The sequence below is a fragment of the Enhydra lutris genome, unplaced genomic scaffold (genome assembly GCF_002288905.1).
Source record: "Enhydra lutris kenyoni isolate GAN:26980312 unplaced genomic scaffold, ASM228890v2 scaffoldscaffold2, whole genome shotgun sequence".
Taxonomy (NCBI): domain Eukaryota; kingdom Metazoa; phylum Chordata; class Mammalia; order Carnivora; family Mustelidae; genus Enhydra; species Enhydra lutris.
Window position 1 is genome coordinate 68,684,295 of NW_019154086.1, and position 17,007 is coordinate 68,701,301.

The window sequence follows — 17,007 nt, forward strand, 5'->3', positions numbered from 1 at the left end:
TACTAATTAAAGAAAAAAGTAAACAAAACAAAAGCATCAGAGCTGAACTCAGTATGTAATAGAGTAATCCCCAAAGAGTTCCCAAGTTAATACATAACCATAATTATTATTAAACAATTCTTAAATAGAATTGTCATAATTAATGTATAGAAAATAATTGGTCTAATACTGCAGGAAGCCGTTGGTGGTTAAGATGCGAGCAAAGTGTTCCTGAAGCCCAGAGTGAGCAATGTAGTTGGGTGACAAGTCTAGGGCCTCTCCAGCTGGAGCTACTGTAAGTAATGATATGAGGACATATTATGGAACATAAAAGGAAATCTGTCTTGATAAAGTGACAGTAACTTCAGCCAGTTAATGAGGGGAGTCCTAGATGGTGAACAGAGACTGGTGAGGCATAGCTCATTTTATAATGTGTTGTGCATTTATTTTTTATCTATTTTTTTAAAAGATCTTATTTATTCATTTGACAGAGAGAGTGAGGGCTCACAAGCAGGGGGGAGCAGCAGGCAGAGGGAGAAGCAGACTCCCCGATGAGCAAGAAACCAGACTCAGAACTGGATCCCAGGACCCTGAGATCATGACCTGAGCCCAAAGCAGCCACTGAAATAATTGACCGTGTGTTGTGCATTTAAAAGACGATCATTGGGCACTCTGCTGAATGATCAGCACATGTATGTCACATATCACAAATCCAGACATTAGTTAGCCTCAAGGAGCAAGTTTTCTAGACCGACCGTCTCACTCTTAGAATCTTGACTAAAACAGCCATCTGGGATCCATGTAGGCAAGATGTCTGTTTCTTCAAAAATAGTTGAAAGCATTTTTTTAAATTCAGAATTCTACAGAGACAATAAAATTTCATTGAGAATTGGTTACTATGAAAAGAAAACATATGAAGACTACATGTATAAACATATAAATTATTTAACATATATACACCAAATTCCATGCACGGTACTAAAGAAGAAAGTTGTTATCATCGGTTTACCCTCACACAGGAACTGATGAAACCCTTGGTGAGGTGTAGCAAGGAAACACCTTGGTCTCGGTCTGGTCTAGATTCTCTTATGGCATTGTCATCCATGTTCTCGGGACCCATGAACTGGATTCATTGAGACCCAACTTCAAACAAATCTTGGCACTTATCTGAGTTTTCTCCAATTCTGACTTTCAATACATTCTCATCAAACACATTTCTAAGGATGTTTGCTTCCTCCCAAGTGCAGATTATGGTTACTGACGTCCTGCAAAGAGACGATTGTGAATGTGTGGCATCCGTGCTTAGCACTGTTCTATCTACCGTCTCTTGTCTAGCCTGCCATGCCCTGCCAAATGAAAGAAGCTGATTTTCTGGCAAGGGAGAAAAGGCTCCAACATTTTCAGAGTTATGAGCTCCACGACTACTCCAGTCCCTGACTATAAAATATGATCCTTACAATCAAGAATACATAATTCTGTACACTCTTGGACACAGTTTTGAAACATTGTTCCATTTTAAATCACTGCTAGCTAAAACAAAAAACAAAAATTGGACTTGCTACTTCTATACTCTAAGTATACTATAAGAAGGAAAATATTGAGTTGTTTCTAAGCAAATGTGCAATGCTTTTTGAAATAACATTTATTTACACGTGCCTTTTATTGTAATTGACTATATAATAATATATCAATAGATAATGGAGAAATTTATTGTTAAAAATTTTTTAATTAATTCACTTACAAAATTGTTCTATCTCTGCTTTGAACATTTCCAAAATAATTTTAATGATTTCTCAATATATCATTCATTCTTCTTTCTGAAGGGTCTCCAGTGCCAGTAGGTATAGATGTCCAGGTTGAAAGCATTGACAGCATTTCAGAGGTTAACATGGTAAGTTTCTCTGAGATACTGGTCTTTTCCTGAAAGGATAAAGAATAGTGTCAAAATCACTGGTGTTTTAGTAAACCAATTTAATTATGTATGTTACTAATATGTATTTTTTCATAGAGTTGAAGTTACTTTGCTCTTTATTCATTTCTTTCTGCTTGAATTTAGATTTTAAATGTTACTTTATGCAAATACTACAGTTAAAGATAAAATGTAAAAAAAAAAAAAAAAAGGTAGGAAATCTCTTTAGGAAACCAGACCTAGAAAATATAAATCAATTAAATTGGAAGATCAGTAATCTTTTTATATATGTACTTAATATTTTTATTTATAGTGATTCCTCCTACTAGTCATTGACTAACTGAATGAAAAATTATAGAACATATAAAAATTCCAGCAAATTCTAAACAAACTTTCTATGACTTGTTATATTTGTTTCAACCTTCAGTTAATGTTTTCCTAGTGCTTATCATTATCGAATTCAGTATTTATTTCAAGTTTCACTATGAAACTTCCTTCATTTTAACCACCCTACTCCTAAAGGGAATAACACCAATAGTACTCACTACTCAATAATGCCTTGTTTAGAAAGTTTTGGCTCTTCCTTGACCAAAACCACCTTCCACCAACATTTTCTTGAGTCTGTTGTACTCCAGGAACAAGTACTCTTTTCCTCTTCGCTGGCATAATCTCTAAATTATCCCTGAATGACCCTGTCTGCATCTAAAATCTCATTGTCTCCACCCCAGTGCCCCTAAAACTAGGCCTCATCCTTCTCTCCTGAATAAGATGAGCTATGGGACTCAGTATCAGCTAAAATGGCACTGGATTCTCCATGCCCAAGGTGAAAATGCTTTCTAATTATCAGTGGCCCCCAGTGTCGGCTTCTTTTTCTTCTCATTTCTCATCTTCCCACCCTGAATTCACTTTCAGTTCCTTGAAGTTTTACCCCACTCTCCTCTCAACATGGTGTTCAGCCTGATTTCTTGTGATGGTGCCCACTAGTGGTGGTGCTGATGTGTCAACTGAAATGTACTAATGTCTGCTATTTGACTACATAAGCTCAAATCAGATTGAGCACCTAATTCTAAATATATGCTTACTAAAGCAATCCATGCAGTAACCCACACAACTCCCTATAGAGCAGTGTTACGAGAATGAATGAATCATTCTATTTATTTGCTCTCACCCTAATTCAAAATTACACATGTCTGATGTTCCCAGATTAACCTAGAGCAGTAATACAATGTACCTCTATTCTGAACCTTAAAAAAAAAAAAATAGCTCATCATTAATTGGTGACTTATCTGTAGTTTACTGAGTTTTGTCTTTCACTTATATAATAAATGTCAAAGTTCTGTCTCATGTGCTAGTCCAAGAATAATTTGAGTATTGTTGGGAAATAAATGTTAGTAAGAAGTAAACAGTTGTGCAAGGTGAAACATATCATCATCATCCACACCCAATGACTTGGATGTAGCTGGGGGAGTTTTTGTTCAAACAAACAAGATGTTAAATGTAGCATCTGAGAGCCAAACAAAGCTCAAAGTATTGACCAACCATTTTTTTTCCTAATAAAATAATGCTAATATTGCTCTGCCCATCCACCATCTTTATCTCTTCACAATTGGGTTATACACTAAGAATCCAGTTCCCTGAGCCATTTTGGGTCAGAATCTCAGAATACTAGCTTCTGGGGAATGTGCTGTTTTAACAGATTCACAGGTAAGTCTTTTGCACACTAGATTTTGAGAACCACCATTTCTTGGTATTCTTTCTCTCTCTCTCAAGCTGAGGAAAATTGTTGTCTCCATCTCGGGATCTCTGACAGCATGCTTTCTATGAACAACTCTAATAAATGCTGTATCCATTTTTGTGGGACTGTAGTTTATTCAACTTGGGGTCAGGGCTTCTTTAACAAAAAAAAAAAATGAATTTATGGATAGAGAAATCATTATAAAGGTAAATGTTTATTTACAAAGAAACAATAAGTCAAAATAAAATACTGGGCCATGTAGTTCCAAACCCTTTACTTCCAAGATCTCTTTAGGTGATTTACCAGTGCTTATGTAGAAATATTTCCTAGTTATAACCTGGCTTCCCTTCCCCAATTTGAATTCTCTCCGGTTCCTAGAAATCCAACATTCACCAGATTCCAGGTGAAGGAGAGGCTTTGCAATTCAAGCTCACTGGCTTCATCCTAAATCTTCCTGAAAATACAATATAAGCCATTCACTTTATAGGTCATTAATACCCGTGCCAATCAGTCTAGGACTAATGGTATTAATTGATCATCCTGAACCATAGTCCTACTGGCTTTGACTTGTCTCTTTTTCTCTCTGCCTAGGACTTTACAATGACTTTTTATCTCAGACATTACTGGAAAGATGAGAGGCTCTCCTTTCCTAGCACAACAAACAAAAGCATGACTTTTGATCATAGATTGATCAAAAAGATTTGGGTGCCTGACATCTTTTTTGTCCACTCTAAAAGATCCTTCATTCATGATACAACTGTGGAGAACATAATGCTGCGCATATACCCTGATGGAAATGTCCTCTTCAGTCTCAGGTAAGGTGGGCTGTGTACCTTCTTTGGCTTCCAGGGCTGTCTACACCAAAGCTTAGTGGATCTCACTTCTGACTAAACTCACAATATTACTGTTTGTTTAGTCTTGTTGAAGATTGGGACATAAGCAGAAAATGTGATTATTCCTTGTTCTAACTTTCACATTTTAAAGACTAGTTTTCTACTCTACTCAGCATATCATTGGAGAATAATAGAAAATAAGGTTGGACAGAGTGGAGCTGGATTATGGAAATCCCTAAGAGTCTGGCCCACGATTTTATAGGTGCACAAAATTGCTTTTCTTTTTTATCAGCTGAACATGACCAAGCAGTCTTGGAACCTTGGGTTAAATTAATTAAATAGTTTTCTTAATTATCTCCTTCATTTTTTACAAGAAGGTATAGTCATCATTCAAATTACCAAACATTTGTTTACTCCCTTTTCATTTTTTTAATTCAAAACATTGTTTTCTGACACTATGCTATAACAGCCCTTCATCTTTAATTCACAATATGTTTTTTTAGCCTAATGATCCTGTGCATGCTGAATAGCTTATCATTGGTAATTCTAAAAATGTCTAGTAAATCCAAGTAATTCAATGTTTTTCATGTCTTAGAAATCCCATAAAGTCTCCAGTAAGACTCTGAAGAAAAAAAAAAAAAAATGTCTCCCCAACGGATTCCACATCCTAGTCCTTGGAACATGTGAAAATTTCTCTATTTGGGGAGGAAAACAAAATCTTTGCAGATGTGATTAAGTTAAGGATCTTGAGATAGGAAAATTATCCTGGATCAATTGGTTGGGACCCAAATGCTATCAATCAATCGTAAGCCTCTTTGATCAAGAAAGGCAATGTGACCGGGGCGCCTGGGTGGCTCAGTGGGTTAAAGCCTCTGCCTTCGGCTCGGGTCATGATCCCAGGGTCCTGGGATCGAGCCCCACATCGGGCTCTCTGCTCAGCGGGGAGCCTGCTTCCTCCTCTCTCTCTGCCTGTCTCTCTACCTACTTGTGATCTCTATCTGTCAAATGAATAAATAAAAAAAATCTTAAAAAAAAAAAAAAAAGAAAGGCAATGTGACCATTGAGACAGAGACTGGAATGATAAAACCACTAGCACAGGTCTGCCAACAGCTGCCGGAAGCTGTAAAAACCAAGGAATGGATTTGTCCCTGAGAGCTTCTGGAGGAAGAGAGCCTTTCTGACACCTTAATTTTAGCATAGTGATACTAATTTCAGACTTCTGTCCTCCAGAACTGCAAGAGAATAAATTTCTGTTGTCTTAAGCCACCAAGTTTGTGGTAGTTTTTTACGGTGGCAATAGAAAATTAATACAGATTCTTTTTGTTCACCAGAAACACCATGCTCACTTTAGGACAAAGATGCTGTTGCCATATTGCTGTCAATGTTTTTAAAAATGCAATTAAAGGAAAGTATTACTTTTGCTAGAACTTTTAAGTCAGGAGTACCTTGGGACTCGAATACGTACTGGAGTCAGGCCTCACTAAGAATCAGAAGCAGAATGGCAGCTTCTGGCCATGGAAATCAACTGTTAAAAACTTTTAACTTTTTAAAATTAATTATTGTGATGAAGGAATTAACTCTAGTAGATTGTCCTTACCCTGCACATTCCAAAGAATGATTTCTGGCTCAGTCTCCAAGCCCTTGAAATATCCTGCCTGGTAAGAGGATCTTTGTTGACCCTGGGGCTTTGGGCCATAGCAGACAGTCTATGCTAACAACTGGATTTATGGAGGAGGTTTTGAGCTACTTGGTATCAGCTTGACCTCTGGACCAGCTGGAGACCAAGGTCAGCTAGATCTATGGAACCAACTCTCAGTTAATACTTTGGACCCCAGGGCTCAGGTAACTTCCCTGGTTGGCAGTACCCCACGGTCACACAGCGATGTTGGGACAGTAGCACTGCCCACGTAACTCCACTAGAACAGGACAGCTGGAAACTTCCTTTGGTCTCTACTGGACCTGTTCTCTGTGACTTTTCCATTTTGATTTTTATCTATGTCTTTCTCATTGTAATAAACCATAACTGTGTTAGTGTAACAGCTTTGATGAGTTCTGTGAGTGCTCCTAGCAAATCATGGAACCTGAGGGTGGTCTTGGGGAATCCCCAAACATAGAAGGACTCAAAATTGTTGTCCACACAGTTATTCTATTTGACAGCACAGCCAGTCCAAGCCTGGAGCCAGGTTACCGGTTCCAGGCTTTGTTCTGACACCATTGACTGACAAAGCTTCTGTCTTTAGCCAAACTCTGCTGGGCTCCTCTGAACTTTCTTCTCACTTAATCCCTGACTTTTGAGCGTCTGTGTTTGTCTCTCTAAGTGCATTCAGCCAGAATCTTCCATCCGCAATATCTGATCACCCTTCAAATCTGATTAGATTCCTCATCTTCCACCACCCCAGGCAATGTCTGATCACCCTGGCCTGCCATTAGCAAGAATCCTTTTAGGACCTTTTAGCCAGAACTCCCCACCCCCACCAACTACCTGTGATGTTTCCTCTGAGTAATGTTTCTGTTCATTGCCCTGGTTATAACCCTGCTCCTTAGCTATAATTTCTATTTTTCCTTGTTGTATTTGGAGTTGACCCCACTCCTCTCACCCTTGTTAATAAACCAAATTACAGTAGTCCCCCTAAATAAAATCTCCCTTACTGTTATTGAACAAGTGTCATGAGTAGTTTTTTCTTTTTTTTTTTTTTTTAAGATTTTATTTATTTATTTGACAGAGAGAGAGAGATCACAAGTAGGCAGAGAGACAGGCAGGGGGGTGGGGGTGGGGAACAGGCTCCCTGCTGAGCAGAGAGCCCGATGTGGGCCTCGATCCCAGCACCCTGAGATCATGACCTGAGCGGAAGGCAGAGGCTTAACCCACTGAGCCACCCAGGTGCCCCATGAGTAGTTTTTTCTTTACCACCACTTATTTAACCACTGTGGTTGTTAACTTATTCATATCTACTATGAAGGAGGTAGACTCAAAGATTTCACAGGTCCCTTCTGTACATGTCTACTTATATGTGGATTTTTTTTTTTGTAAATACAATATGGTAATGTGAATGTATTTTCTCCTATGATTTTCTTAATATTTTCTTCTTTCTAGCTTTACCGTAAGAACACAATATAAAATACATATACAAAATATGTGTTAACTGACTATGTTGTCAGTAAGGCTTTAATAGTTAAGTTTTTAGGGAGTCAAAAGTTATACATGATTTTCAACTGTACAGAGGTTGGTTCCCCCAACCCCTGCATTGTTCAAAGGTCAGGTGTACCAGGAATATACCAAAATGAGTATGTTTTGTGACACAGTGTCATCCAGATACCTCCTTGACTTTCATTTTGCTGCATGACTACTGAAGATAAATTGGTTCAACTTCTCTGATTAGCTTGGGGGCACGGGGGTACCTGGGTGGCTCAGTAGGCTAAGCGACAGCGTTCAGCCCAGGTCATGATCCTGGAGTCCCAGGATCAAGTCCCGCATCGGCCTCCCTGCTCAGCAGGGAGTCTGCTTCTCCCTCTGACCCTACCCCATCTCACACTCTCTCCCTCAAATAAATAAATAAATAAATAAAAGCTTTAAAAACAAAACAAAACATAAAAACAACTTGGGGGCACCACAGGTAGGAGCAGCTGTTGCCTTTGTTTTGTGCAGACTTGCTCAGGGGCCTTTTGTAAACCTCTGATCTGCTGTTGTGTATACCAGAGTCTGTACTTTGAGGCAGGATCATAGCATAGCAGCCTCTGCCTAAAGCCAGAAAAACCTAGGAGAATATAAAATTTGAAAAAATAATTCTCATCAGTATGCAAGCCTTAATGGCACCTGAATTATGCATTGTGCACATAAATCTATAACTGAAAATGCTCCAGGCTTTCTCCTTCCTCCTGGAAAAAGAATTTTCTCAAGTAAACTTGTTTTGTGAGAGAAACCTTTATCCACAGGTTTTTATTATCACCATTCCAGCCCTTTATGACTAGAAACAAAGTTTGGATCTTCCAAAGAGCAGAAAATATTTAAATCTATTTAAAAGTCGTCTCCCTTTGAAGTATGTTTTTCTGAAGACATCAGAGCCAAATAACATAGAGGCATGGACTAGGATACAGTGAGATCAGGAACAATCTTTAGAGCAGGAATTCCTGCGTTAACCCTGTGTTGTCGGCAAACCGCACACCTCCCGGGTTCGTCTCCTTAGACGTTACTTCGATAGAGGATGGCAATGCCTGTTTCCCATTATTCTTGAAAGGCACACAAAACAAACACCACAGTAAGGGAGCTTCAATATTGCATGTTTATTTGGCCATATGGTGACATGATCTGCACTTTTTGTTCTCTCTTTCCTTTTATAGGGTAACTGTGTCAGCCATGTGCCTTATGGATTTCAGCAGGTTTCCTCTTGACACTCAAAGCTGTTCCCTTGAACTGGAAAGCTGTAAGTCTTACTTCCTGATGGAGTGAGTACTCATGATCTGAACATACCATCACATATCTGCATGTATATAAGCATGTACTTACCAAGCATTTACAAATCTTGATATAAGTTAAATATATTGATTCAAAATAATTAGTTTTTTCTTTTTTAAACCAAAGATGATGCAGATTTTCTCTCAAAAGAGAACACCCAGGGAAAGGATGTTTTCATAAGTACGTATTCTGTAGTTTCCACCTGATTATAAAGGAACAAGTTCCCTAAAAGGGTATATTCTTGCTAATGTTATCATAGACTGACACACCTTCCAAATTTGGAAAGCTCTGGAATTCATTTTCCCAAATAAGTTACAATCTTCCATTAAATGTACGTGGGCTCCCCAGAAAAAAGGCAGCTATAGACATAGACCCTCTAATCAAAGCTGTCGGGGGGCTTCTGAGCTGCCTCCTTGTCAATCACTGGTGCTGAGCCCTCAGTGGTTTTTGACACCACATTTTAAAAGCTGACTGCAGATTTTCATAATGTGGCCAAAACGATGGGAATCTCAGTGGATGCTCCTCCCCAAGTGCATGAGGAGCTTTCTATAACACTATTTGATTTCAGAAGAAAATTCATTTTTGTTTTTGTTTTTGTTTTTGTTTTTTCTGGTGAAAAGTTCCTTTTTATTGACACATTCAGTTTTTAAAAACTGTCCCTTGGTCTCTCTTCATCCCCTCATCCCTCCACATGACAATCTCCATTCTTTTTATAGATTTCTTGTCAGCTAGATATTAAGTACCTTAAAACAAATGAAACTGAGGTTAAATGAGCCTTTCTAAGGGGATTTTTTTAATTAACATATACTGTATTTTCAGGGGTACAGATCTGTGAATCATCGGTCTCATACAATTTACAGCACTTACCGTAGCGCTTACCCTCCCCAATGTCCATCACCCAGCCAACCTATCCCTCCACCCCCTCCCCTCCAAAACCCTCAGTTTGTTTCCTGAGATTAGGAGTCTTTTATGGTTTGTCTCCCTGTCTGGTTTCATTGTGTTTTATTTTTCCCTACCTTCCCCTATGATCTTTGTCTTGTTTCTCAAATTCCTCATATCGGAGAGATCATATGATAATTGTCTTTCTCTGATTGACTTACTTCGCTTAGCATAATACCTTCTAGTTCCATCCACATCATTGAAAATGGCATGATTTCGGGGTTTTTTTGATGCTACATAATATTTCATTGTGTGTGTGTGTATATTGTGTGTGTATATATATACACACACACCACCACACTTAACAACAAAACTCAAGTTTCTCAAATGGCCTATAAGGCCCACATGATCTACCTCTGATTATATATATATATATATATAATCACATCTTCAGAAGAAAATTCTTTATGAATTCAGCTCATTTTGGAATTTCATCCAAGAGAGCTACAAAACTGGAGGGCCCTGATGACCTGGGGTCAGGCCTCTGGCTTGGAGCAGGTGGTTCTGTGTGTGACAGGACTGAGGGCACACAGGGAGGGGAACAGTGATTTGGAGAGTTTTAACAGGACGTGTGGGCACAAGAAAGACCACCACACTATGCCAGTGATTAGGGCCCAAGTTTTGGAGATTATTCTTTTCTTTTTTTTGGTATGGGTATTATTAGTCTATCAGCAAACATTTTTCAGGATCCCATATCTACATGTCACCCGACCAGTCATCTCATGATTCCGGTGATTCCGGTGACAGGAATACTATTCTCTTGTTTTAGATGCCTACAATGAAGAGGATCTAATGCTGTACTGGAAACAGGGAAACAGGTCCCTAAATACTGATGAGCATATTTCCCTGTCTCAGTTCTTCATTGAGGACTTCAGTGCATCCAGTGGATTCGCTTTCTACAGCAGCACAGGTGCCTTATATTATGTGGACAGTTCATCAGCATTTACTGAACTCCTACTGTTTGCAAAGCACCACAACCTGTGAAGAGACCTGAATCCAAACGCATGTCCCGTTTGGCCAGCACCCTCTTTCCTTCTTCACAGGCAGCCCCCTCCACCTTTCCAGTACATGACTTCTCTTCCTTGTGCAGTCACCTCTGAATAAACGCCTTGCTTCCACGCCCGGCCTCCGCAGTCTACTCTGAACACAGCAGACCAAGTGATCTTTGAAAACATAAAGACCACAATCCTTTCTTACTTACAACCTTCCAGTGTGTTTCCACCACACTTACAACAAAACTCAAGTTTCTCAAATGGCCTATAAGGCCCACATGATCTACCTCGGACTTCACCACTATACCCGCCCCCTCCGCTCTCTGCACACTGGCCTTCTAGCCCGTCCTCACACACACACACCTATCTCATTCTCCCCACACAGCTTCTGCTTCGACCTTTTCCTCTCTCTGCCTGGAATGATCTTCCCCCAGTTTTCTCATGACCAGCTCCCTCCTCCCATTCAGGGTGTTGTTCAAATACCATCTCACAGAGTGCTTTCTTAGCCATCTTGTCTAAACTAGGCCTCATTCCTCACCATTCCCTGTCTCTATTTGTCTTCACAACACTTAACACTACCTGAAATATCTCTCTAGTTGACTGCTTTCTTTCCTGAGGGCCTGACTAGAAAGAGTGCATGAAATCTGTCTGCCTTGTTCACCATTTCTTCCCCAGCACCTGGAATGGGCACGGCACGTGATAGATACTCAATAAATATCGCCATGCTTGCTTCAGCAGTAAATATACTCAATAAATATGGCTGGGGGAGTCAGGCAGAAACACAGAAAGTCTGTTCAATATCAGGCCTATATTGTATACTCTTCACTATGACAGATATACTTGTCATTTGGCAACATGTATTCTTGGTACTTTTTAAATTATACTTGATCCCTGTTGATTAAAGTTGGAAGTAGCTTCCTCTTCCCTGGTTATTAGCATTCTGGGTCGTTTAAGGAAGAATCCCTATAAAATGCCATTTCAGAGTTTTGAAGCCTAGAAAATGTATGCTGCCACTGAGTTTCAGAGCCGTCCTGCCTAGAATCTTTTTACCTACTGACTTTTCTCCCTGGAGGTGCTCTATTCTGCCCTTAGACTCTGGAGAGGGTTATCCGGGTGTTATCTAAAAACTTGAATCATTAAGAGAGCAATCAAAAATGTACATCACAGGGAAGGTAAAGGTCTTTTTAGAACCAACAGCTATGTAACCATTTAGATCCAGAACAAATGCTCTGTTTCACTTATTTGTCTATAATGTTTGGGATACAGCAGGTAATGCTACTAACTGTAATAATGCTTAGGGCCTTGTCTGATTATATAAGTAACACACATATTATTTGTTTTAATCATTTGTATACCCTTGGTACATAGTGGCTGCTCAATAGGTAATTGCTAAATGAATGAATGAGAGGTAAATAATTTGAAAAAAAATTCAGAGATGTTTAAAGAAAAAGCCTTTGTAATCCTACCTCTTAGAGATAAACTGTTATTATTTTTATAAATTTCCTTCTCCTTTTTGTTTCTCTCTTTGTATTTCTCTATATAGATAGATATAGTTGACCCTCAAACAACACAAGTTTGAGCTGCACGGTCCACTTAAATGTGAATTTTTTTTTTTTTAGAATTTATTTATTCATTTGACAGAGAGAGATCACAAGTAGGCAGAGAGGCAGGCAGAGGGAGAGAGAGAGAAGAGGAAGCAGGCTTCCTGCCGAGCAGAGAGCCCGATGCGGGGCTCTATCCCAGGACCCTGAGATCATGACCTGAGCCAAAGGCAGAGGCTTAACCCACTGAGCCACCCAGGCGCCCCAAATGTGAATTTTTTTGATAGATACAGTATGGTTCTGCACATGTATTTTCTCTCCCTTACAGTTTTTTTTTTTAACATTTTTTTCTCTAGCTTACTTTATTGTAAAAATACACTGCATAGTACATAAAATGTACAAAATATGTTTTACTCAACCGTTATGTTTACTGAGGCTTCTAAGCAGCAGTAGACTGTTAGTAGTTAGGTTTGGGGGACTGGAAGTTTCTATGTAGATTTTCAACAACACCAGGGCCAGCACTCCTAACCCCTACATTATTCAAGGGTCAATTGTCTGAATATTTTTTATCAGGATTTTTAATGCTCTGAGTCCTAAATTTAATTAATATTTAAACAAAGGAATGCGTGCAATGAACAATGATACATACCAAGTATAATTTATAACTATTTTCATTTTGCTGTTATGATGAAATAACTTTGGCACATGATAAATTATGACTAAGTCTCTTTAGTGTTTGAAGCTATTACAATGTCATATATATGAAGCATAGAAATTCAAGAGTACTGCTTCCTGCACAGAATATATGCTGCATATATAAAATGGCAATGTCTCTTCAGATTTTGAAACACAAGTATCCAAAATATACATCCAACCATCCTCTTAAAAAGAAAAGTTTAATTTTCATTTCCAAATTCTTATTTCACCAGTATGCCATTCCATTGGCCTCACCATCTTTTTATTTGTCCTAGTCAGGCTTTTTAAGCCCTACCAGACAGGTCCAACACTAGCTGATTTTTTTTTTCTTCTAGTCATGTTTTAGAGTCTACCTAAAGCCACACAGAATACTTATATCATAAAGCTTATATTGTAAAACTCAGAAAGATGCTTTTAAGTGTTTTAAAATCCACTAAAAATTCTTAACAGTCCAGTATGGTTACAATTTTAAGAAAAAACATTTTTATTTCTAAGAAAATTTTTAAAAAGAAAAGAATTAGGTTTAAATATACATGGTTTGTATAGCATGACAGAAAATTATCCATAATAATTTTTTTAAAAAATTTTAAATAATGTTATAGAAGAATATATATATAATCCCATATTTGTTATTTTAAAAAGCACTTACTTATATAGGGGAACCTGGGTGGCCCAATCAGTTAAACGTCTGCCTTTAGCTCAGGTCATGAGCCCAGGGCCCTGGGATATAGACCTGCATCATGCTCCCTGCTCAGTGGGGAGCCTGTTTCTCCTTCTCCCTCTGTCACTCCCTTTGTTTGTGCTCTCTCACTCTCTCTCTGTCAAATAAATAAATAAAATATTTTTAAAGGATTTTTATATGTGGTTTTTGAATGTCCAGAAAGATTAACAATTGACACTTCTGAGAGTTGAGTATAGAGCGGTGATATTTTCAATTTTATTTCAACACATCTGTATTTTTAAATTGTTACAACATAGACATTTTTAATAAGAAAGATTAAAATGTGTTTTAAGACTATAAAAATATAAGATTAAAGCATTTTGGAAGTTGTAGTCAAATATCGTTTTTTTAAGATTTTATTTATTTATTTGAGAGAGAAAGAGTAGGAGTGCAAAGGGCAGAGGGAGAGGGAGAGAGTCTTAAGCAGACTCCTCACTGAGTGTGGAACCTGACATGGAGCTTGATCTCATGACCCTGAGATCATGACCTGAGCTGAAACCAAGAATGGGATGCTTAACCAACTGCACCACCCAGGCACCTCCAAATATCAAGTTATTAATCATATATGTGTTTATTCAATGATGCTTAGGTTTCAGAAAGATTAACACTTACAAATTTATTTTAGCTTACAAGTATATGATAGTTCTGCCTCACATTATCCACGAATTATTAAATATGGGCTCTTGAGACCTAAACCCAAATGTTTTTCTTAGATTAGTATCCTGTTTAAACATATGAGCTTCATCAGAAATAATCTGTTTATATTTATATTCCTAACAACCCCCATAACCTCTGTATAGCCAAATCAGCTATACAGAAAAAACTGCACTTCTGGTTCTGGTTAGAAGAACCAGAAATAGAGTCATAATTATACAATTTTAGTTTCCATTTGATAGCTGAACCATCAGTTCCCACTTTTTCCTTGGCATCTTTACCACCTCCTGAGAACGTTAACAAGCAGGGGAGGGCTTCTGCTCTCTCTTGACTTTCAATGTCCCTCACAATCATGCACTATAAATTTACAAAGAAAACAAAAATGACTCCTGCCCCTAAAGAATGCATTGATAATTACTCTTTGTTGCAGCATAACATAGTGGCTAAAAGTTCAAGTTTTGGAGATGGACTGCATGAGTTCAAATTCCGCCCCTGCCACTTACTAGAAATGTAGGCAAGTTGCTTAGTCTCCCTAAGCTTCAGTGTCTTCATCTTTAAATTGGTTTTATAACACTCTCTACCTCATAGAGTTGTGAAGATACATGATTTAATACATTTAAATAATTTAGAATTCTGTCCGCCATAAATACTTGAATACTGTCTGCCATATGGTAAGTGCTCAGGAAATATTAGCTAGTAGAGCTAGTATTAGCTCGTCACTGTTTTCATCAACAACATCACCAGGATCCTTTCAAAACAGAATGAGGCTTTTAGTGTCACAGACCATTGAAGGTGACAGTCTCCACATATAAAAACCTTCTCGAACATTGTCTTGAGACTGACTCCTCAAGTCTCCCTAGGGGAGACTAGGGATGGTATTGTGGTTGAAGCTATAGGCCAGGAAGAACTCAACCACAATACCGTCCCTAGTCTCCCCTGCCCTGAAGAACCACACAACAGAACAGGATTTCTCCTGCTCGGTTGACAAAAACAAAGTTATTATTCAGAAAATTATGAATAAAGAAAGGACCCTGTTCATAGTTAAAACCATATAAACTAACAGTGTCTTTCTTTATGAAATTCTTCCAGAACTTTTCCTTATCTCCTTTAATCTCATGATAATTATATGAAGGTATAATATCAGAGAGGCTGTTATCCCACTCTACAGCTATAATCAAGATTCTCAGCTGCACACAATAATGGAGTAGGACTGTAACATGGGTAATATTAGACAATGAATAGTTCAAAAAATAGTGTATATTCTGACTTTACAATGCACTATGTAATGTGTCTTTTATTTCCCTTGGGAATGAAATTTTTTGTTTTTCCTGGAACGTATATCAACTGGTGGTGAGAGAAAACTCCAGAACAGATAGGGACAAGAAGGGTCATCAGCATGTAACTGAGAATAGAATACTAAGAGGAGAGTCTGCCAATTCAGGGTGGGTTTGCTAGATTTATGTTTGGGCTGAATGCCTAAATAGTGACCTGATCCATCTAATAAGTGTGCCATCTTGAGTTTCCTAAGAAACTACTACTGAGACTGGTACAAAATGTTCTCTAAACCCTTTTGCAATGCTCGTGATTTTGCTTTATAATTTTTAACCTAGTCTCTTTTTTTTTTTTTTTTGGCTTTATACTTCCTTCCAGCCACTGTGAAAAAGGAAACCTGAACAAAATTGTGTGAATGTGACCACAATTGTTGCTTCTGATCAGCATGAATCAATCGATATTACCAACATGAGTTTATATAATTCCAACCAGAAGCAAAGAAACATCATCATTTGATTACTTTTTTCAGATTTATTATAGATAAATTAATGGTACCCACCAGCCTCTGAAATAATACTGTTTACAGATACTCCTTTCACCCACTCCCTTTATGAATCCCTTGCTATCTAGATTCCAACTTGGAATCCAATGACTCAGTAGCTACTGTGAATCTTTTCCTTCAGATAAAATGTTCCCTTTCATCCGTTAAAGCTAATAAATGGTTTATTGGCTATTGCCCCAGTCATTAGTCATGTATTGAAGACTTGCCCACTTGCAGAAACAATGCAAACACAATATATTTTGGAGAAAGGTTTTTAAAGGCCATTCCACAAAATATAATTACCAGTCATTCCTGAATAACAGCTATGAAATTTAAGGGGAATCTTCGAATCACATAACGAAGCAGACTACAGGTCAGTTCAACAAGCACTGATGGAGCGACAGGCTCAGGCCCTGTCCTCCTGCTGGGTAAACAAGGGTGAGTGTGTTCAGTTCCATGTTCCCTTAGAGCTTAGAGTTTAAAGAAGCACGTGATTTCACTTAGTGTGATGTTTACACGAGGACACCTGTTCTAAGGAAAACTCTGAATTTTTCTCATAGGTTGGTACAATAGGCTTTTCATCAACTTTGTGCTAAGGAGGCATATTTTCTTCTTCATGCTGCAAACCTATTTCCCAGCTATGCTGTTGGTGATGCTTTCATGGGTTTCATTTTGGATTGACCAGAGAGCTGTTCCTGCAAGAGTTTCCCTGGGTAAGTAGCTTTGTGAAATGTTAATATCA

General features: G+C 38.2%; 1 protein-coding gene across 1 annotated transcript in view; it reads left to right on the forward strand.

The window, feature by feature from the left end:
* The window catches only part of LOC111151629 (gamma-aminobutyric acid type A receptor rho3 subunit), a 44,763-nt gene that overhangs the window by 13,895 nt on the left and 13,861 nt on the right, over positions 1-17,007 (forward strand). The window contains exons 3-7 of the mRNA XM_022509744.1: positions 1,803-1,870; positions 4,215-4,438; positions 8,795-8,877; positions 10,618-10,758; positions 16,826-16,978. Coding sequence (XP_022365452.1) covers positions 1,803-1,870; positions 4,215-4,438; positions 8,795-8,877; positions 10,618-10,758; positions 16,826-16,978 — 669 coding nt within the window. The remainder of the gene's footprint in view (positions 1-1,802; positions 1,871-4,214; positions 4,439-8,794; positions 8,878-10,617; positions 10,759-16,825; positions 16,979-17,007) is intronic.